The 24,016-nt window shown below is 40.3% G+C and overlaps 1 protein-coding gene across 4 annotated transcripts in view; it reads right to left on the bottom strand.

The window, feature by feature from the left end:
• The window catches only part of patj (PATJ crumbs cell polarity complex component), a 347,670-nt gene that overhangs the window by 174,764 nt on the left and 148,890 nt on the right, over positions 1–24,016 (bottom strand). For all 4 annotated transcript variants that reach the window (XM_059647917.1, XM_059647916.1, XM_059647919.1 and 1 more), the window contains exons 27-28: positions 21,140–21,250; positions 8,333–8,398 (exon numbers count right to left, since the gene is read on the bottom strand). In XM_059647917.1, the coding sequence (XP_059503900.1) occupies positions 8,333–8,398; positions 21,140–21,250 (177 nt within the window). The remainder of the gene's footprint in view (positions 1–8,332; positions 8,399–21,139; positions 21,251–24,016) is intronic.

Raw genomic sequence — 24,016 nt, 5'->3', positions numbered from 1 at the left:
CGTTGTGTTTTCCTGACATTTAGCTTGCTAAGATGAGAGACTGAAAATGATGAGACAAATCATATCATTAATAAGTGTTAATCACCATCTAATGGCAATTTAGAACAATCTAGCAAGAATCTTGCTACACTGCCCACAAGAAGCATAAAAGATGGTGCCAGCTGCTCTGAATGTCGACATAAGTCTCAACATGTTTTGCCACACAACTTGCCACAGCCCGCATCGCTTAGACCCCTACAAGATTTCACTCCAAGAATACTGAATCGGTTAATTAAACAATCCTTTTTAAAATGCTGAATAACTTCCTGGTAAACTCTGTGAAACTGAAGGCGCTGTTCTTGTCACAAATTGATTCTAACTGGTTGCACTGCTCAATTGTGCTGGCTCTTGAGATTTTGTGGCTGAGCCTAAGCAAATAAATTTGCCTGGAAGCATCAATGAAATTTCACCTTGGGAAAAGCAGTGCAGGATTGAAGGCATTCTGGGCTCATTTTGCAAATCCTATCTCAGGCGAAATGCCATACCTCATTTCCTTAGCATATGCTTTAACATACTTGCAAGAGCCATTAGTAACAAGTGATGGACCATCATCTACTGAAAGTCTAAACTGTTGAAATATTATGCAGCATATTATTTGGACAAGTAAATCAAGATAAATAATTATGAAGGTTTTAAAAGTTCAAAATGTATGAACAATGAAAATACTATCTGGATTGTCAATATTCTAAGAATATATAGAATACTGTAATGACAGCTATGTCAACTGTGATTTGCTCAGAAAAACAAAAAGAGCTGTAATTTAATTAGTCTCTCATAGGATCTTCAACAAGTATTGCTGGTTGTCTCCTTGAAAGAGGTGTAAAAGGCTGACTTTAAGGAAGTGCTTTGCATTTATGTAGTGCCAATAATTCTCCCAAGACTCTTCATAATAAATTAACTACTTTTGAAGCATAGTCACTTATTTATTTTGATGATGCTGTTTGAGGGATAAATGTTGGCCATAACAGAGGGATATCCCCAGATTGTCTTCATGTAGAACCATCTGAATAAGTAGGCACGACCTTGGTTTAACATCTTATTTGCAAAACAACACATCTGACAACGCAGCATTTGCTTAGTTACGCAAATTTATTCCACTTACAGCATAACATGCTATCAGATATTAACAGCAAATTAAAACGTGTGAAGACGGAAATAAAAAGCCACAAGTCCCAGGACATAGGTTATCAACATCTTAAGAAGCAAAGTTTGTGCAGATTAAAGACAAGCTCCAAAGACATTGGGAAGACTACTTCACTACATTATCGCATCTTGCAGGAATTACTCAGTTTCTCATCTTCTCACAGCAATAAGTGGCAATGTATAGAACTCCACCAGCAGCTTTCACAAGGATACCACTAGAAATTGTGCCTCATCAAAAATATGGTGACATAAACTAGAAAACTATGAGGTGTTGTGTCATTGAGTCACAGAGCTGTACAGCACGGAAACAAGCCCTTCAGTCCCACTCAATCTTGCTGACCAAATATCCTAATTAAATCTAGTCCCATTTTCCAGCATTTGGCCCATATCCCTCAAAACGCTTTATATTCATATACCCATCCAGATGCCTTTTAAATGTTGTAATTGTACCCTCCTCTTGCAGCTCATTAAAATACACGCACCATCCTCCGCATGAAAAAGTTGCTCCTCAGGTCCCTTTTATATCTTTCCCCTCACACCATAAACATATGCCCTCCAGTTTTGGACTCATCCACTCTGGGGAAGAGACCTTGGCCATTCGCCCTATCCACGTCCCTTATGATTTTACAAACCCCGACAAGGTCATCCCTCAGGCTCCAACACTCCAGGAAAATAGACCCAGCCTATTCAGCCTTTTCCAATAGCTCAAACCCACCAACTCTGGCAACATCCTTATAAATCATAGATAACAAAGTGTGGAGCTGGATGAAAACAGCAGGCCAAGCAGCATCAGAGGAGCACAAAAGCTGACATTTTGGGCCTAGACCCCTCATCAGAGAGGGGGATGGGGAGAGGAATAGGGAGAGAGGGGGAGGTGGATCGAAGATGGATAGAGGAGAAGATAGGTGGAGAGGAGGCAGACAAGTTAAAGGGGCAGGGATGGAGCCTGCATAGGTGAGTATAGGTGGGGAGGTAGGGAGAGGATAGGTCAGCCCGAGGGGCAGGATGAGGTTAGTAGGTAGGAAATGGAGATGCGGCCTGAGGTGGGAGGAGGGGATAGGTGAAAGGAAGAACAGGTTAGGGAGGTGGGGATGAGCTGGGCTGGTTTTGGGATGCAGTGGTGGGAGGGGAGATTTTGAAGCTTGTTCCCATTATCTCTCATCCTTATAAATCTTTACTGAACCCTTTCAAGTTTCACAACATCCTTCCTATAGCAGGGGGGCTAGGATTGCATGTACTATTCCACAAGTGGCCTAACCAATGTCCTGTACAGCCACAAAATGACTTCCAACTCCTATACTCAATGCACTGACCAATAAGAGCAAACATACCAAATGCCTTCTTTATTATCCTACCTTTCTGCGACTCCACTTACAAGGAGCTATGAACCTGCACTCCAAGGTCTCTCTGGTCAGCAAAACTCCCCAGGAACTTACCATTAAGTATATAAGTCCTACCCTGATTTGCCTTTCCAAAATGCAGCACCTCATCTTTATGACCTATTTTAAACTCAATCTGCCACTCCTTGGCCCATTGTCCCATCTGATCAAAGTCCCATTGTACTCTAAGGTAACCTTCTTCACTGTCCACGACACCTCCAATTTTGGAGTTATCTGCAAACTTACTAATCATACTTGCTGTGTTCACATCCAAATCATTTAGATAATGACAAAAAGCAGTGGACTTGTTGCAAAGTTGGGCGGAGTACTTTCCAATTGGGAGGAGGTTAGAATTTAGTATTTCTAAAATGTTAGGGGTAGGAAGTTTGTGTAGTACCTTTCAAAGAACTTGTGTTTTTTCTATGTTTAGAGATTTAAAATAGATGTCAATGAGCGGCAGCTTGAAAGTTTACAAGTACATCGACTGCACCCGAATTGAACATTTTTAACAAAAGGCCTTACAATTAGAAGGCTAATAAGTGATTTTTATCAGGACAACAAATTTTTAATTTAGCCAATCAATTTGAAGTAGGCTCTTAGATACCAAAAAACAATTAAACTTTAATCTGACGACAATATAGGACCAATCCTAATAAGACCATAAGACATAGCAGCATAAATTAGGCCATTTGGCCCATCAAGTCTGCTCTGCCATTCAATCATGGCTGATAATATACTCAACCCCATTGTCCTGCTTTCTCCCTGTAACCCTTGATCCCCTTGATAACTAAGAACCTACCGACCTCTGTCTTACATGTACTCAATGACCTGGCCTCCACAGTCTTCTGTGGCAAAGAATTCCATAGATTCACCACTCTGCTGAAGATGTTTCTCCTTACCTATGTTCCAAAAGGTCTTCCCTTTGCTTGAAGGCTGTGCCCTTGAGTCCTAGATTCTCCTACCAATAGAAGCATCTTCTCAACATCCACTCTGTCCAGGCCATTCAGTATTCTGTAAGTTTCAATTAGATCCCCCCCCCATCCTTCTAAACTTCAATGAGAACGGTCCCAGAGTCCTCAAACGTTCCTCATATGTTAAGCTTGCCATTTCTCATGAAACTCCTGTGAGCCCACTCCAGGCCAGTACATAATTCCTGAGATATGGGGGCCAAAACTGCACACAATACTCCAAATGTTGCCTGACCAGAGTCTTATAAAGCCTCAGCAGTACATCCCTGCTTTTATATTCGAGTCCTCTCAACATACCTGCCAACATTGCATTTGCCTTCCTGACTACTGACTCAACCTGCAAGTTTACCTTGAGAGAATCCTGGACTAGAACACTCAAGTCTCTTTGCACTTCAGACTTCTGAATTTTCTCCCCATTTAGAAAATAGTCCATGCTTTTAATCTTTTTACCAAAGTGCATGACTTCACAATTTCCCAGGCTGTACTCCATCTGCCACTTGTTTGTCCAGTCTCCTAACCTGTCCAAATCCTTCTGCAGCTTCCCCGCCTCCTCAATACTACCTGCCCCTCCACCTATCTTTGTATCGTTTGCAAACCTAGCCAGAGTGCCCCCAGTTCCTTCATCTAGATCATTCATGGATAAAGTGAAAAGTTGTGGTCCCAACACTGACCCTTGCGAAACACTACTTCATGAGAAAGACCCTTTATCTGCACTCTCTACTTTCTGCCAGACAACCGATCTTCCATCCACGCTAGCACCTTGCCTCAAACACTGTGGGCACTTATCTTGCTCAGCAGCGTCCTGTGTGGCACCTTCTCAAAGGCCTTTTTGAAGTCCAGGTAAATAACATCCATTGGCAGATTTGTCAGGCATGACCTCCCCTTTTTTGAAACCGTGCTGACTTTGCCCTTTTTACAAAACACTTCCATACATTCAAAAATCTCATCCTTCACAGTGGACTCCAAAATCTTAGCCATGACCGAGGATAGACCAATCAATCAGCCTGTAATTTTCCGTCTTTTGCCTTACTCCCTCTTTAAACAGGGGTATCATGTTAGCGATTGTCCAGTCCTCTGCAACTCTCCCTGACTCTAGCAATTCCTGAAAGATCACCACTAATGCTTCCTCTATCTCTTCAGCTATCTCCTTTCGAACTCTGGAGGTGTAGTCCATCTGGTCCAGGTGAGTTGTCTACCTTCAGGCCATCGAGCTTTACTAGCGCCTGTTCCTTGGTGATGGCCACCATACTCAGCTCTGCCCCCTGACTCTCCTTGAATTTTTGGGATTAAGTAGAGGTTGACACCCGCTTCTGAGAACTAAAACGAAAACTTCCAAAAAGGAGCACCTCGCCCTGGTTCTAATGTAAGAAATTAACACGTGTATCAAATGTATAAAAGTAGAGGGCAGTTGGACAAAGACAGGAGAACTAACTACCATCTGCCAGCTCTCAGCTCTCAAGAGGGAATCACTCATTCCCAGGGACTCATCTAAGTCTTACAGAAAATATCATCTAACAAAGGTAGCGATGAGACAATTTGTGAATAACCCTGACAGAAGAATTGGCAGACAAGGTGTAGAGCATTTTGGAAGATACATAGATTGGCTGTAATTTTGAGTGACAAAATACTAATTTTTAAAATTTTATTTTATATCAGTGGTACTTCTATTTAATGGAACAGTATACTATTAGAGTCTTGTTTTATTCAGGAATAGTTTGTAGTTAGAAGGGATTTATTTAGTTTGTTAATGGTTTCGTTAATTTGTACACTGTTCGACTAAGATAAATAAATTGTCACTTGCTGATTATAAAGTGAGTGTCAGGAATTTGTTTTATTTAACTACTAGAATTTGCTGAAAGGCAGGTTATACCACTTTTCACACTCCTTTTACCGATTATAGGGCGAGGTGCTCCTCTTTGGGTGTTTCAGTTTTAGTTTTCGGAGGCAGGGTATCAACCTCTACTTTATAACAGACCCAGCACCAATCTCTGTGGCACACCTCTGGTCACAGATCTCTAACCTGTGAAGCAGCCCTCCACCACTACCCTCTGCCTTCTACTTTCGAGCCAGTTCTGTATCCAAATGGCTAGTTGTCCCTGTATTCGATATGATATATCCTTGCTAAACCGTCTACCATGAAGAACCTTGGTGAATGCCTTACTGAAGCCTACATAGATCACGTCCACCACTATGCGCTCATCAATGCTTTTCGTTACTTCTTCCAAAAAACTCAATCAAATTAGGGAGGCACAATTTCCCATGCACAAAGTCATGTTCCCTATCCCTAATTAGTCCTTGCATTTCCAAATACATGTAAATCCTGTCCCTCAGGATTCTCTCCAACAACTTGCCCACCATTGATGTGGGTCAGTGAGACTGACAGCTCCCCAGCTTTTCTTTACCACGTTTCTGAAAAAGTGGTGCCACGTTAGCCAACCTCCAGTCTTTCAGCACTTGTGGCTACCTACGATACAAATATCTCAGCAAAGGGCCCAGCAATCACACCCCTAACTTCCCATAGAGTTCTAGGATGCGCCTGATCAGGTCCTGGGATTTTGTCCATCTTTGTGTGTTTTATAATGTGGTCTCATTTAACTTCAAAATTTTATTTCTTTGTATTATGCATTTGCAATTACATCAAGAGCATTTCTTTAGACTGTATTAAGTGATACACTGCAATTCAACCTGATTTGAAGGGAGACCAAGTGGACCAAACTACATTTTATCCATGAGGTGTTCATCCCCATTAAGCTTGCTAAAATAAGGGATCTCAACATTGTGTGGAGTAAAACACATTTTAGCTCATAATACTGGATCCGTATGTAAAATAAGAAAGATTCATGATCCAAAGTTGTTGGTAAATCTTTGAAATTTAACAACAAAATTCTCCAAAATCCTGGAATCTTAAAACGTTTCCCATTAAAACAATTGTTGATTAATAGTTAAGTGTTAGTAAGAGAATATTCAGAGACTTAAATGTACACCACAGCTAATAATTATAAGTAAGAACACAACAACTTGTAAGTACTCTGATGCAGTGCAATTTGCATTTACAAAATATCATAGATAGTAGGAACTGCAGATGCTGGAGAATCTGAGATAACGAGGTGTAGAGCTGGATGAACACAGTAGGCCAAGCAGCATCAGAGGAGCAGGAAAGCTGATGATTCGGCCCTGGACCCTTCTTCAGAAATGTCATATCACAGATGAATTAAACACCTCTCCTACACTGCTCAAGAAGTTTGTCCTTATCTGGTTCCACTCTTAATTAGCTGATAGTAGGCACACAAACGGGTAATTTTCCAGTCGCCTCACCATTACTCTATCAGTCGCCATAGGACCTACCCTCATCTTTCTCCTTTTCCTCACATACTTTTCATAATATGAGGGTCAACTATCATACCTGCTGTGAACTTTTATTAATTCATTCACAGGTTGAGAGCTTCACTCGCTGGGCTGGCATTTATTACCCATCGCTAATTGCCCAGAGGGCAGTTTAAGAGCCAACCACATTGCTGTGGATCTGGAGTTACATGTAGACCAGACCGGGTAAGGATGGCAGTTTCCTTTCCTAAAGAACATTAGTTAACTGATGGGTTTTTCCGACAATAGATTCATAATCATCAATAGGCTCTTAATTCCAGATTTGTATTGAATTGAAGTTCCGCCATCTACGATAGCAGGATTTGACCCAGGGCATTTCCTGAGCCTCTGGATTAATAGTCTAATGATAATAGCACACCACCACCCTTTATCAATTAGTTCTACTTAACTTGTAGATTCCAAATTTTCTCCGTGTCTTCATGGCTTCCAGTCTTAGGTGAGCTATTACTTCATCCAAATAAAAATCAGCAAGGTTGAAACAATTATGTTTGGTCCTCAATGTCAATTGACATTGTCCCCTCCTGGCTTTTTCATCACTTGTACCTCTTGGCCAATGCCTTGTTGTTTGCAACCATGGTCGATTATATGATTCCAATTTAGGGTGCAAACTCAAATACTTCGCAACATAGCCTACTTTCACGCTGATCCGATCCTGTCTTAGCCCATCTGTCACTGAAACACTCATGTCTTTGTCAATCTCAGTAAACTTCAGCTCCTCCAAAACTCTGCAACCTATATGCTATCCACCATTGTGATCTGTTAACAGTCTGAGCTGTTCTTCTGTCTGTAAATACCCATTGGCCCTGCAAACCTATCCTTTATTTCTCAAGCTCTTTCACTTCTTCTAAATTGAATGCTCATCTTCCCCACTTCCTGCAACCCCACTCTCCTCCTGCTAACCTCCACCCCAGCATAACCTGGCTTAGCAAAATGGCATCTCTTCTCTCAACTCCTCCATCTCTCTCTCTGCCTCCTGAAGAGGAAACCTACTTCTTCGGTCATGTTTTTGGTAAACCATCACAATGTTTCTTTTTGTCATGCTGATCATTTTTGATTACAACACTCAAACATTTTATGTTGATTTTCTGTAGTAATTCCAAAATATGATTCCAAATTGTTTTTACTGTTGTAAAAAGTCATTTCCTTTATCAGCTGGAGGACTTTGCTAAAAACACCCCAAAAAAGACAGTGCATTAATAACTGGTTCACTTGCAACTGAAATTCACTCTTTGAAAATAACCCTTCTAAAAGTCACACTTTTGTAATTATGAAAGTAAACAATATGTAAAAACTATAGTTGCAAAACCAGCAACAGAAAAATAATTCTCCGTCTGCATTGTTACCTAACACGATTCAACATGCAGCAATTCCCCCTTAATAAAAGGTAATCTATCGCAACATCTTCTGTTAAGAATTTACCTTTACTGGTTTTTGCCTTTGTCCTTCTCCTCTTTGTCCAGATTTGCTTTGATGCACAGAGCACGGCTATTAGAAATCCAAAAGAAAGTCAGAATTAAATGGTATCTTGTATTTTAATGCATGAAAAAAATACAACTTGGTTGTGTTGCATTATGGGCATTCAAGAACAGCATTTTTAAACTCAGAACTGACTCATTTTGTCACTGTGCTGTGTTGTTAGGTACATGAAAACAAAGCAACTTAAATAGAGATCACAGGAAATGAATGCAGATTTTTAAAAAAATGAATCCCTTCAGTACTGAAGCAGGCCATTTGACCCTCCAAGTCCACACCAACCCTCCAAACAGCATCCCACCAGACCTACGTTCTACCCTATCTCTGTAACCTTGCATTTCCCATCGCTAACCTCCCTTGTCAACAGATCCCCTGATATTACGGGCAATTTAGCAGGGCCAATCCACGAAACTGCATATCTGTGGATTATGGGAGGAAACCGGAGGATCCAGAAGAAACCCATGCAGATACAGACAGAATGTGCAAACACTGCGTAGACAGTCCCTGAGGGTGGAACTGAACCTGGGTCCTGGCTTTGTGATGCAGCAGTGCTAACCACAGAGTCATCATGCCACCCCAAGAGTATGAAAAGCTTTGACAACTCTTTCTCACTGAATCTACTCCCCAGTTAAATCACAGCAAAGCATACAGGAAATATTTAGTTCTTATTAATCATATGTTCTTCAGAACCATGTAAAACCAGATATTGAGAGCAAAATACAGTGGAGCCACAGCACTGGTAAAACATTCACAACCTGAAATGTTTCATCTATTTTCTATACAAATGCTGCCAGGTCTGATCATTTCAGGCATTTTTTAATTTATACAACAAAGAACATTACAGCGCACTACAGGGCCTTCAGCCCTCGATGTTGCACCGACCTGTGAAACCAAATTGAAGCCCATCTAACCTACACTATTCTATTATTATCCGTATGTTTATCCAATGACCATTTAAATGCCCTTAAACTTAGTGAGTCTACTACTGCTGCAGGCAGGCATTCCACGCCCTTACTACTCTCTGAGTAAATAACCTACCTCTGGCATCTGTCCTATATCTATCACCCCTCAATTTAAAGCTATGTCCCCTCGTGCTAGCCATCTCCATCTGAGGAAAAAGGCTCTCCCTGTCCACCCTATCTAATCCTCTGATCATCTTGTGTGCCTCTATAAGGTCACCTCTTAACCTTCTTCTCTCTAACGAAAACAGCCTCAAGCCCTTCAGCCTTTCCTCATAGGACCTTCCCTCCATACCAGGCAACATCCTGGTAAATCTCCTCCACACCCTTTCCAATGCTTCCACATTCTTCCTAAAATGCGGTGACCAGAATGTACGCAATACTTCAAGTGTGGCCGCACCAGAGTTTTGTACAGCTGCAACATGACCTCATGGCTCCGAAACTCAATCCCTCTACCAATAAAACTTAACACACTGTACAGCCTCTTAACAACCCTGTCAACCTGGGTGGCAACTTTCAAGGATCTGTGGACATGGACACCGAGATCCCTCTGCTCATCCACACTACTAAGAAACTTACCATTCGCCCAGTACTCTGTATTCCTGTTACTCCTTACAAAGGTGAATCACCTCAGACTTTTCTGCGTTCAACTCCATTTGCCACCTCTCAGCCCATCTCTGCAGCTTATCCATGTCCCTTTGTAACCTGCATCATCCTTCTGCACTATCCACAACTCTACCGAGTTTAGTGTCATCTGCAAATTTACTAACCCACCCTTCTACGCCCTCATCCAGGTCATTTATAAAAATGACAAACAGCAGTGGCCCCAAAACAGATCCTAGCGGTACAGCACTAGTGAGTGAACTCTAGGATGAACATTTCCCATCAACCACCACCCTCTGTCTTCTTCCAACGAGCCAATTTTTGATCCAAACCACTAAATCACCCTCAATCCGTATTTTATGTAATAGCCTACCATGGGGAACTTTATCAACCGCTTTACCCTCATCCATCTGTTTAGTCACCTTCTCAAAGAACTCAGTAAGGTTTGTGAGGCATGACCTACCCTTCACAAAACCGTGCTGACTATCCATAATCAAATTATTCCTTTCTAAATGATTTTAATTCCATCTCTTATAATCCTTTCCAACACTTTACTCACAACCAAAGTAAGGCTCACTGGTCTGTAATTATCAGGATTCCTCCAGTCTTCTGGCACTATTCCTGAAGATAATGACAACATAAAGATCAAAGCCAAATGCTCTGGAATCCCCTCCCTAACATCCCAGAGAATCCTAGGACACATCCCATCTGGCCCAGGGGACTTATCTATTTTAACACCTTCCAGAATTGCTAAGACCTCCTCCTTGTGAACCTCAATCCCATCTAGTCTCACAGCTTGTATCTCAGTATTCTATCCGACAACATTGTATTTGCTTTCATATGATGATTTCTGCAGGTCATCTAAATAATCCAATTTCTATCCACTAAACATCAGCCAAGGATTTCCATTGTGCAGCCTGTGTGGGGGTGTGCAAGACGAATGGCTAACAATTTACTACCCCCACCAAGAAAACTCGTTGAACTGTATACCAATTAGCTCAAAGGCTGGGTGGTGAGCTTCTTGGGAAATTGCAAGCCACTACATTTGAATCTCTGTGTTTCCAGAAGCTGCCAACTAATCAGAGATTGGCAGGATCTGGGTCCTCAAGATCATTTGCTGTAGGCTTGGTCATGAGGGGGCAAATTGCAAGAAGCTGTCTTTTTCTTTCAGCTGTCATGGGGTAGAGAATTACAGCGAGAGGTCAGCATGAGGTTAAGAAACAAATTGGGGGACTGATCATAGAATCCCTGCAGTGTGGTAACAGGCCTTCAGCCCAACAAGTCCATACCAATTCTCAGACCATCCCACCCAGATCCATTCCCCATAACCCACCTAATCTACACATCCCTAAACACTGAGCAATTTGGCATGGTCAAACCTACACATCTTTGGACTGTGGGAGGAAACTACAGCGCCCGAAGGAAACCCACACAGACACTGGGAGAACGTGCAGGCTCCACACAGACAGTTGCCTATAAACCCAGGTTCCTGGTGCTGTGATGCAACAGTGCTCACCACTAAGTCAGCATGCCAATTGCTTTTAGTACGTACCCTTTGGGACTTTCTCACCAAGCAATTAATTGCTGAGGTGGTGAGAATAGTGCAATTATCTCTCAAGGGTCAACTTCCCGAGTTATTGTCCTTTGCACACCGACAGGGGAGGGAAAAATGTGTCCATAGTTTTGTGATATCATGACTGATGTCCAGATTTAAATAACACTCCAAGGTCAGAAATAAGGAAGCCTAGTTCTTGAAAGAAACTCGTTATACCAATGACAAGATCATGGATAGTGATGTCTTTCACTTCCATCCCCTTCAAGCACAATTGTCGAGGTTTACTCCAGTCCTCTTAAATTAAGGAAGAGACCTGCACCAAGTCCTGTAAATGAAACTACACAATGTCCATTTTCACACGTTAAACCATTCTCTAATCCTCCACTATGCCAGATAGATAGTGCCTAAAATCATTACAACTCCCAAATATGTCTGCTGGGGAAGGCATTGACGTGCACTGTGCATGGTTAAAGTACATTAGACTCTGTAATAGCAAATTCAGATCCTCATGCTTTTTAGGCTGTCATTGGTAGAGTTGTTGCTTAAAGTATAGGTCTCGGACTCAAGTCAATTTTTTTTTGAACTGTGACTTGGATAAAACTGAATGGGTAACATTTCTTGGTTTAAAAACAATTCTTATTTTAATCCTTATTCCCTTCATTCATGATGAACTAATATAAGGAGGTGGCTGTTTGATGGCACACATACAAGGGAAATCTCGACATATATTACATAAAGTACTCGTATCAACCGCACTGAATTCTAAAACACAAAGGCCACTTAAATAATAGCGTTTTGCGGAAGTTACTTATTAATCAGGCCGTCACCAAAAGTCATATCATTTGGTGTTAAAAGTTCTGAAGAAATGGTCACAAAGGAAACTCTGTTTACAAACAGTTGATTGGTAGTAAACAATTTAAGCAGTGCTGAAAAATGATATTTTATCAAAACAAAAAGGCAGAATGTGTTTTTTCAGCAATACTCAAGAATTTCCCTCTGTGAAACGTGTGGAACAAAGATAATTAAACAAAGATAATTAATATTGCTACAAGAGCACAAAATTTTGTTAAGCATGTAACGAATAAGTCTTAACATTACTTTTTCCAAATTAAATACAACTTGTACACTTGAAGAAACATTTTATCCAAATTCATAGCTCATCAATGCCATGTCCATTCTATTCTCATACAAGAATCAGAATTCCTATCGTGTAGAAAGAGGCCATTTAGCTCATGGAATCTGAGTTCCACTTATCCCCATAACCCCACTTAACCTACACATCTTTGGACTGGGGGAGGAAACCGCAGCACTCGGTGGAAACCCATGAAGATACGGGGAAAATGTGCAAGCTCTGTGCAGACAGTCACCCAATGCTGAATTCAAATTGGGCCTCTGGCACTATGCCACCGTGATACCCTGCACTCCGACTTCAAGTTGTCATAAAATTATAGAGTCACAGAGTATTACAGCATAGAAGCAGGGTCTTTGGCCCAAAGTAGTCCATGCCCACTCAGTTAGTTCCAATTGCCTGTATTTGGTCCATATCCCTCTAAACCCTTCTCATCCATGTACCTATCCAAAAGTTTTTTAGATGCTGCTATTGCACCTGTCTCAACCACTTTCTCCAGCAGCCAATTCCACTCTCTGCATGAAGAAATTGTCCCTCAGGTCCTTAAGTGTATGCCCTCTCATTTTTAATTCCTCATCCCTGGGGAAAAAAACAATATGCATTCATCCTATCTATGCCCCTCATGATTTTATACACCTCAATAAAGTTAACCCTCATTCTCCTATGTTCCAGGAAGTAAAGTCCTATCCTGGCCAACATCTCCCTATAACTGAGGCCTACTAGTCCCGGCAACATCCTCGTAAATCTTCTTTGCACACTTTCCAGTTGAACTATGTCTTTTCTATAACAGGGTGACCAAAACTGTACACAATACTCCAAGTGCAGCCTCACCAATGACTTCTACAACTGTAACATAACGACCCAACTCCTAATCTCGATGTCTCAACTGATGAAGGCCAGCATGCTAAATGTCTTTGTCTCCACCCGGTCCACCTGTGATGCCAATTTCAATGAACTACATACTTGTACTCCGAGGTCTCCCTGTTTCGCAATATTCCTCAGGACCTTACCATTTACTGTACAAGTCTGATCTTGGTTTGACTTTCCAAAATGCAACACCTCATGCTTATCTGTATTGAATTGCATTTGCCAGTCCTTAGCCCACTTCCCCATCTGATCAAGATCTCTCCGTAATTTTTGATAAGCTTCTGCACTATCAACTATACTCCTAATTTTGTATCATCTGCAAACTTACTAACCATGCCTCGTACATTCGCATCTAGATCATTTATGTAAATAACAAATAACAAAGTCCCAGCATCAACCCCTGTGGCACATCACTCATCACAGGCCTCCAGTGTGAGAAGCAACCTCCAACCATCACCCTCTGTTTCCCACCATCGAGCAAATTTTAAGTCCAATTAGCTAGCTCTCCATGGATCCCATGTGGCCTAACTTTCACAACTTGCCTGCCGTGTGGGACCTGGTCAAAAGGTCTGACTAAAGTCCTTATGGACAACATCTACTGCCCTCTCCTCATCCATCCTCTTGGTTAAATCTTTGAAAATCTGTAAAAGATTTGTCAGACATGACTTCATTGCACAAATCCACGCTGACTTTCCCTAATCAGACCTTGACTATCCAAATGCTGATTTGCTTGAGCAATGAATTAAATTCAAATGCATTCACATCCTCTCACATAACTCTATAAAACTTCTTCCAGATACAATTCATCTGTATTGTGATCTCCACGTTGGGAGGACAAAGGTAGAGCAGGTAACCATCGAACAATGCCATTTTAAGCAAAGTGTAATCCTATCCTGCTGATGGTTCGTCAGTTTAATTCATACCTCTCAAAAACACATCACCCTCCACCCAAATCATTAAAAGTTATTAATAACGTGGGACTATCAGACAGCATTGTCAACCTGTGAAAACTGGTCATGTCATAATTTCAATGGTATCAAATTAGTTATTACTTGATTCTTCTAATTCTTTAAGAGAGGGCTTACAGGATCCTAGAGTTTGAGAATTTGGAAGTAAATGGAATTTATCTCCACATCATATTGCACTTCCTAATTGCTAATTAGTTAAGCAGTAATTAGGGAACACAGAAGCACACAGCACTTTTGTTTTCACAATACTGGCTTAACTCTTGTTCAACAAATTATCCCCTACAATTTTATGTTCTGGAAACACTTGTGCAGATTGCAAATATATCTGTACCAGCAAGTGCACATTAAAAGACAGGTAATCATTCTGTGCATGCTGACCTGAATGACGTGCAGTAACTAAACATAATTATTCATATTATATGTACAAGTCAAGTGTGGTGCATTACTGACACTTCAACCCATGGATCAGAATATAATTATCGCTAGAAATGCAGTATAGTTAATGAGAGCAAATCCCTAGACAAATTCAAATCGGGATTTGAGCATCTTAAAGTCCCTGCATTTAAAAGTTGAACAAAATCCAAAACAAAAACAGATCAAATGGTGCGGCATTACAAGTGAACAATTTTATGCTTCAAGCAAAATCTGGTAGCTATTTTAATGCATAAACTCAAGTTGCTGCCAAAATATGCATGAAAATACAACATAAATTAAAATTATATCGTACATCCTGCTCTGTCTAAGAATTTGGTCTTCAGCACCTCTTAGATCATTAAAATTTAGAATTCCTCATTACTTCAGTACAGTATGGACATGTGCTTGTAAAAGAAGGTAAAATGGTATTGTCCGGTATTAATAAGGTCTAATTACTTTGAAGAAATAAAATTGGAGAACGTTTCAGGTTTCTTGAAAATCTAGAAATAATGTTCTATTTAATAGATGGTATGCAATATATTTCTAAATCAAATAAAAACTTGCGGAATGGAGAAAATCTAAACAACAGTTGGAGGCGATTCAGTCACCACGTACGTGACAGAACCCCTGCCTCCCAGCAAATCCAGTTTTATTTATTTAATGCCTCAGAATAAAAAATTTTATAATAATGCAGCTACTAACATTTTTGCACTAGAATGCTGCAGCAATTCAAGTGTAACTTCTCCAGTAACCTGGAGGAAATTCGGTGGCATCATCTTTTGACACATTGAGTTTTGCACCTTTTCAACCTCAGTATGATGACTGTTTCAAAATGCTGTCTAGAAGATGAAAATTATTATTTAAAATGCACAGTAAACATCTGTTTTTCTAAGCGATAAATAAGTAAGTTAGATGTTTAGCATAAATTGTTCTATTTCCGAGTCAGAATAGGAGTTCAAGAATATGAGGGAATATTGTAAATCTGATGTGCACTCTCTCCCAGATGAAACAATGAGGTGCTAGTTGCATGACTATATTGACAGCAATTATTGCCGAAGCGTAGGCCAAGTTCTCCCAGCATCCTGACTGACCATTATCCCTTAGCCAACGTCAACAGAAGCACGTCAAATTCAACTCACTTGCTGTTTGACAACACTGTGGAGCTTTTTGCTACTGCTGTTGGGGAGGATTTAAACTTACGAAACAGAAAATATTAGCAAGTAATATTAAGGTACACAAAACAGTGTCAGATGAGGGAGATAACCACAGTTCATAAGTGAAGTCAGAGTAAGGGGGTTTTTAATGAAGGGTCGATCAGGGTTTCACTGCATATGTGAGAATTTATGCGGCATAATTCACAAAATTTTGGGATTACAGGCATAGATTACCATGTGGGTTTCCGATGTTGTGGCAACAATGGAGACCTGGCTTCAGGAAGGACAGCTCCAAATGTTAAATGCTCCTAGTAACAAGGTGTTGAGAAAAGCCAACAAGGAGGTCGTGTGGTATTCTGTTAAGGAGACAATGCAGTACTGAACTAAAAGGATGCCTCAGAGAGATAAGGTGAAAATTGATTTGGCTAAAGTCAAAGAGTAAGAAGAGTGCAATTTACTTTCTTAAGTATTATGTATAAATCACCAGCTAGTGGAAATTATAGAGAGATATAAACATCGTAGAGTAGTTTCAGTAGGGGACATAATCACCCATAGATTGAATAGAATAGCAGTACTGTAAGGGGCCATGAGGAACAAGTGTTCCAAGACTGTGTTCAGGAGATTTTCCTATAGCAGTGCGTGACCTGTTCAATGAGGAAGGAAGCAAAGCTAGGCCTGGGAATGAGGTGGGACATGTAGATCAGTCAGGAACATTTACAGGACAGTGATCATTAAACCATAAGGTTTAGAATGCTGACAGAAAATCTATTTGTTTAATCTGGAGGAAGAGAAGTGGAAGTAACAGTAGAGCCATAGAGCATGGAAACACAACCAGTCCACATCAACCATGCTCCCAAACTAAATTAGTCCCAGCTACCTACACTTGACCCATATCCCTCCAAATCATTCCTATTCATGTACTTGTTCAAATGTGAAGGTCCCATAGTCCCGAAGAAATACAGGGCTTCTCTCTCATAACAACGATGACAGATGATGGTTTAACCGGAGGGTTAGCACACCTTAGGCAAGAGATTGAGAAATCAAGACCTTCATGGTGCTCTCAGTTGGGTGGGATTTGAACAAGCGCTGTTGGCATCACTCTGTATTGCAAATCAACCATCTAGCCAACTGAGCTTAATGATGATCAGAGTCAAAGTAATTGACTGATGGATGGCTGATTTCAATGAGCAAGAACAAGCCGCGCTGGACAGAATGGAATAAAAGAGAGGTGTAATTAAAAACACAAGAGCTGATAATGGTCGACCTTCAAAGAAAAGTTGGTTTTGGGCACGGTCAAGGTAAATTCCATTAAGAGGAAAGTAGGACAGAGAAATCCAGAGCTCCTTGGATGACAAATGAGGCAAAAATTAAGTTCAGAAATGAAAAGTATGATTATGATGTGTGTCAGTTTGGAAATATGATTGAAATCCAAGCTGAATACAAAAGGTTCAGAAGGGAGGTGAAGAAGCAAACAGACAAAGCAAAGCCAGACTAAGCAAAAGACTAGCAGTGAACATAAATGAAATCCCATAGTCCCTGATAAGCACATCAATCGTAAAAGAGTGATCAAAAGAGCAGTAAAGCTGATTAGGGACCACAGAGAATGAGCTGCTGAGGGGCAGATGAAGCTTGATGCAGAGATGTTTGATGCAGGGAAGTGTGAGGTAACGTACTTAGGTATGTAAAACATGGATAGACAGTGCAAAACGTGGGGCGCTACTCTGAAGGATGCGCACGAATGTTGAATGAATACTTTGCGCCTATCCTTACCTAAAGTTAGGATACGAGGCATCCAGGGACACGGAAGCAAATGGGAGTGGAAAACTGCAGAGGTACTGGCAATTATTTTCAGTCTTCAGGTGGGATAGCAGAAGAATGCAGAATTTTAAGTATTACACCTTTATTCAAAAAAGGTTGTAAAAATCAGCCAGCAGTCTTATCAGTTTAACTTCAGTACTGGCGAATCTTCTGGAAAGAATTAATCTGGATAGGATTCCTAGTCATATGGAAAACTGTGGATTGGTTCAGAGAAGTCAGCATGAATTTGCAAGGAAAATTGTGTCTCACAAACATGCTTGAAGAGGGAACAGAGATGCTGGATGTGAAGAAGGTCATTGATGTGATACATGGGCTTCCAAAAGGTGCTTGATACAGTGCCAGGCAACAGAGTTGTGAAGCAAGTTGTAGGTCATAGAATGAAAAGGGACAGCAGCAGCTTGGATGCAAAACAGGATGCAAGATAAGATGCAGAAAATAATGGTTAATGGGTATTTTCTGGGCTAGAAAAAGGTTTGTAATGAAGTTCTCCAGGATCAGCACTGGAACACTTGCTTTTCCTGATACAATTGTCGAGATTTTGTGTACAGGGGACAGGGAAGGTTTGTGGGCCTTGAGAGGAAAATTTGAGACAACATAAACTGTGAGCAGAACATTGAAGGCTATCAAAAGTACATCAAACACATTGGTGGAATGGGGTAAATAAGCAGCAGATGAAGTTTACGGTAATGCATTTCAGTACAAGGTTGAGACGGTATAAACTAAGGGTTACTATTTTAACAAGTGTACAGGAGTAGTGACACCTGGATATACATGTAAATAAAAGTTATTAAAGGTGGCAGAACAAGATGTTAAAAAAAGCATTCAGCATTCTAGGCTACATTAACAGAGGCAGAGTGTACAAGAAAAAAGGAGATTACGATGAATTTACAAAAGACACTGATTCGATCTCACTTAGATTATTGTGTCTAATTGCAGACACCACACAATAGGAAGGATATAAATACATCAGACAGAATGCAGAAGAGGTTTAAGAGGATGGTTCCAAAGATGAGACGCTTCAGCTATGAGGAAGGATTGCAGAGACTGGGGCTGTTGCCTTTGAGAAGCGAAGGCTACGAGAAGTTTTTGAAATAATTTTTTTATAATTATGAGGACAAAGCCAGGGGAAAATCTGTTCCCACTCGTAAAAAGATTGAGAGGCAGAGGACAGTGAGAGAACAACAGTGCTGGACACTAACTCAACAAAAATTTCTACTAATTTCCTCAAAGTAGATCTCCCCTTCTCCAGAACTGGGGAATTTTCAGGCATCTAGCTATAATGTTATCATCAAGCAGGGTGAGCAAAAAAAAACCGCAATGAAGCATCAATGGTAAATCATGAAATTATAAATTATGGAAAATCTTTACTTTTAGTTTTACATATGGTAGAGTAAATAAGTGGTTCCATGTATTGGACAGGTTGAAGCTAAAATAACAAGAAAATGTTAAAAAGGGGAAAAACGTAAGTTAAAAGAAGAATTTTTCATCTTTCCTAAATATAAAATAAGGTTTTCAGCAATTGTGAGGATGTGTCAGCTATAGTATAATGACATTAAAACCCTAATTACACCTTATTCCACATGCTGTGATTTCACCATGGGTTTTTACACTAAAGGTAAAAGTCTAAGACCATGAGTTGTTAGTCCATTTAATGATTTCTAACTTATTGCATTCTGTGAAGGCCTCAACAATGCAATCATTGGCATAGCGCAGAAATCACTAGCAACCACTTATAGATTTTCATATTCATAGAATCCTTACAGTGTAGAAACAGGCCCTTCAGTCCTACAAGACCACACTGACCCTCAGTGCATCTCAATCAGACCCATCCCCCTAACCTACACATCCCTGAAACTGCAGGCAATTTAACATGGCCAATCCACCTCGTCTGCATATCTTTGGACTGTAGGAGGAACTGGAGCACCCCGAGGGAACCCGCGCAGGCACGGGGACAAGGTGCAAACTCCGCACAGTCACCCAAAGGTGGGATTGAACCCGGATCCCTGGTGCTGTGAGGCAGCAGTGCTAATCACTGAGCCAACGTGCCACCCATTTTTAACAGTTGGGAAGTGGTGGGATTTTTCTATACATGGGAAATCACTGGAATTTTCTGTCAGTTTCAAAAGAGTGATGGCAAACAATAACAGCATCATTACTAGCACAAAATCCTGACCACTAACCTGTAAAACACCTGATTCATAAGCAAGTGGTAATTAAATAGAACAGTAATGTTTAGCTAAGACAAGAACAGGCTAAATGAAAGCACTATACACAACAGGGGGTGTGGGGTAAGTTGGGCAGAAACTGAAAAGAGGGAAAGTTGGCAAAACAGAGCAGGATCAATCAGCCTTTTTTAAAAAAAATCATTGTTACTGCACTTTTAAAATAATATGCATTAAATTGTACTTCACTGATTTATCTTATACGGCTGCATGACATTCTTCTCTAAAAGCACCATCTTCATTAAATCAGATGTCCCAAATTAAAAATCTAGCATAATTACAAGATGCATCAAATTAACATTGCCATAGTGTCAGAATCTGACCTCGTCTCATCAATTAAATCATTAAGGTGCAACAAATGCATTACAAGTTAAAAGAAAAAGTGCTGCATTAAACTCATGTTAATTGTTGGAGGTGAACAATCTCCTACAAACTAGTTTTGTGCTGTCCTTTTGAGACATCCCTGGACTCTGATAGTTTAAAGTGTGTTCAATTTTTTCTATATCTTTTCAACTGACCTGGGGCAAATGAAAATAATGGAAATTTTAACATGGGGCAATTTGAAATATTTTAGGTAGATTTCACTTCTACCTTTCTGAAGGGAAGAGCTTGTCAGCTTGAATACAAAAACAGTTTTAGATGCTCTAAGGAGAAACAAGGTGAACAGCCACAGTAACAGTGAAAGGAAATACTCTTCTGTCAGTGTTAGATATCAATAAAAAGGCCAAGTCAGATCAATTTAACAAATCTGCCTTCTAGTTAATTAAAACCTTTTTGTGAAGACTTCTGCATGAAAGATCTAATGGTGTCCTTTGTCACTATTAAACTGAATGGCTTATTTTGGGCTTTTAAAAAAAAAGAAAAACAAGCTTTCCACAGAAATAACAATTACTGACCAAATAATTAACTTTTGCTGCATCATTTACAAAAGTTATTAGTTAGACTTGCCAACACACCCTGCAGTACTAAAATAATTATTAATTCATGCAATGAGGTTTAACATGGTTGGAGTTGTCTTTAAAAATAATACTGTTAAAGTTCAACATTTTCCACTTGCTACTCACCCTTGGAGTGGGCAATAAGCTTTGAACAACAAAAACAACTGGATTTCCCACATGTTTTATGGCATTCACTGCTTCGTCATGTGTGGCATTCTGCAAGTCCACACCAGAAACCTGTAATATACATTAAGATTAAGTTGACTTTTGTTTAAATTTCTCAATGAAGCAGATCTTATATAGTCTATATAAATGAGGAATTTTATCAACCAAGTGCAAAGTAAGTCTTCTTCTAATAAATCTGCTTAACCTGAACTCTAGTAAATATATGGTTTTTGGAAGCAACATGAGACATAATACAATCACATGTTCATAAGAATAGAAGAACTCGGAGGCAATTCAGCCGCTTAATCTACTCTATCATTTAATATGGCCATGGCTGATCGCATCTTAGTCTCAATTCCACTTTCTTGCCCAATCCCCTTAACCTTTTAACCTGTTACTAATTAAAAATCTGTCTATCATCTCCTTAAATTTATTCAGTACCCCAACATCCACTGCTTTCTGGGATAGTTGAATTCCACAGATTCACAACCCTTTCAAACAAGTAATTTATCCTCTCCTCTGTTTTAAATTGGCCACCCTTAACCTAAAATTCTGAACACTCATTCTTGATTGCCCTACAAAGGGAAATATCTGTTCAAAGTCTATTTTGTCAATCCCCTTGAAAATCTTGTATACCTCAATTACATCTGCTGTCATTCTTTTAAATTCAAGTGAGTATAGGCTGAAACAGCTCAATCTTTCCTCATAATACAGGCCTTTCATCTCTAGAATCAATCTAGTGAACCGATTATATGGCAAAATATGCCACATACTTTTAAGTTCAAAGTGAATTAATTACATTGTCATGATTTTGAAATACCTGCCGTAGCAAAACAAAGCACATGTGGTTTAACAATTAACCGTACTGTGATAGAATCAAACATTTTTGTTTCGAATGGATTGTGCATTAGGTTCTCTCTCTTGTTGGATACAGTACATACTATTGAAATGGTTACTGCTAACTGCTTATGCAAGCTCCAAACAATATACATTTTTGTCTGGCAGAATAAAGACACAGCTATGTCTGCTGCCGCTTTCGTGAATGATAGCCATTTCTAAAGTCATTCGAAGTATTTGGTTCCCAGGAAGGCATCAATGTAGTTTGCTAAACGACAAGAATCTTGAGAATAGCTAGGCATCCAATAAGAAAGGTTTATTGCAGGATTTTACAGCAAGGGATGACCTGCTTATTGTATAAAGCTACCCCAACAAGCCAGAACATTCTGCAGGTGGGCCTCTACCTCCCAAAGGGAGGAATCTTCATCCCCAAGAGCTGCTGGCCAGTCTGGCTGACTGATATTTCCTTCAGTAACGGCAGTGCCAGAACGTGGTAGCGAGAGATGCTGGAACTGCAGATAAGAACTCAAAGGAGGATCACAACTGTCCGACAAAGGTAAGTCCCAACATTTTAGGGAGGAGAGGGATCCTACAGTCCAGGCAAGAAGGGTTTTGTCAGGCAGGCAGTGTGGAAGGAAGAGGGCGGAGCCCTGAATGCAGGCAGGGCACCCCTAAATTGAAATGCCCTCTTAATTTATATCCAACATGAAGGAAAAGTCTGTCCACTCATTTTGGCATGGACAGTCGGTGTGTCATTCAGGTTAACAAGTTCAATAACAGGCTTAATTTACCTTCAATTATTTGTATGTATATTCAAACATACAAATCAAGAGTCCATTCTGCCATTCAATAAAGTTATAGCCGATCTCATTTCATTCAACTCCACTTTCTTGCCTACAGTCAATAATTTTTCACGTCCTTACAAAGAATCTATCTGCCTTTGCCTTAAAAAAAAAATCCAAAATTCCACCTCCACCATATTTTAGGGAACAGAGTTCCAAAGATAGTCAATCCTCAGAGGAAAAAAAAATTGACACCTCTGTCTTAAATGAGTAATCCTAAATTTAGTACGCGCGCTGCCAATTTCTACATTTGCCTACCATGTGCATTGTGGCAGGGAGCTCAGATGGTTTGTCATTCAGCCCATGTTATATCACCTCCACATGGAGGACTCCCAGTAGAAACATGAGAAGCCCAGCTCTCACGTTTAGTTGGAGAGAACTTGTTACATTTTGGGGACTAAGGCACAGGAAGTACAGCACAAGAATTGGCAGTCAATTTTAAAAAGCAAATGTAAGGTGCACTTTAACAACTCCCCGATAGAGTATAGCATATTATAAGTAAAATACTCTTGTTCAATAAGGGACTAAGGCAAAATATGGGATATTACAGGAGGATTAGCCTGATCTTGGTCATTGGTAAGGTTTTTGGTGTCTGCTGTAAAGGATGAGATTTATGAATATTTGGAAGTGTTTAGTAAAATAGGACAAAGACAGCATGGCTTCTTCAAGAGGAGGTCGTGCCTGACAAATTTGTTAGAATTTTTTGAGGACATAATAAACAAGTCAGCCAAAGGTGAGCCAATGGATGTTATCGTCTTAGACTTCCAGAAGGCTTTGACAAGATTGCCGAGTAAGATACGGGTCCATGGTGTTAGAGGCAAGGTGCTAGCATGGATGGAAGATTGGCTGTCTGGCAGAAAGCACAGAGTGAGGATAAAAGGGTTTTTCACAGGATGGCAGCCAGTGACAAGTGGTGTTCCACAACGGTCAGAGTTGGGACCACAACTTTTTACTTAATATATTAATGATCTAGATGAAGGAACTGTGGGCATTCTAGCAAAGTTTGCAGCTGATACAAAGACAGGTGGAGGGACAAGCAGTATTGAGGAAGTGGGGAGGCTGCAGAAGGATTTAGACTGGAAAGGACAGTGGACAAAGAAGTGGCAGATAGAAAACATTGTGCAGAAGTGTGAGGCCATACACTTTGGTAGGAAGAACA

This window comes from Stegostoma tigrinum, chromosome 8 (genome assembly GCF_030684315.1).
Source record: "Stegostoma tigrinum isolate sSteTig4 chromosome 8, sSteTig4.hap1, whole genome shotgun sequence".
Lineage (NCBI taxonomy): Eukaryota > Metazoa > Chordata > Chondrichthyes > Orectolobiformes > Stegostomatidae > Stegostoma > Stegostoma tigrinum.
The sequence above is the reverse complement of the archived record's forward strand: the minus strand, read 5'-3'. Positions and strand labels throughout refer to the sequence as shown.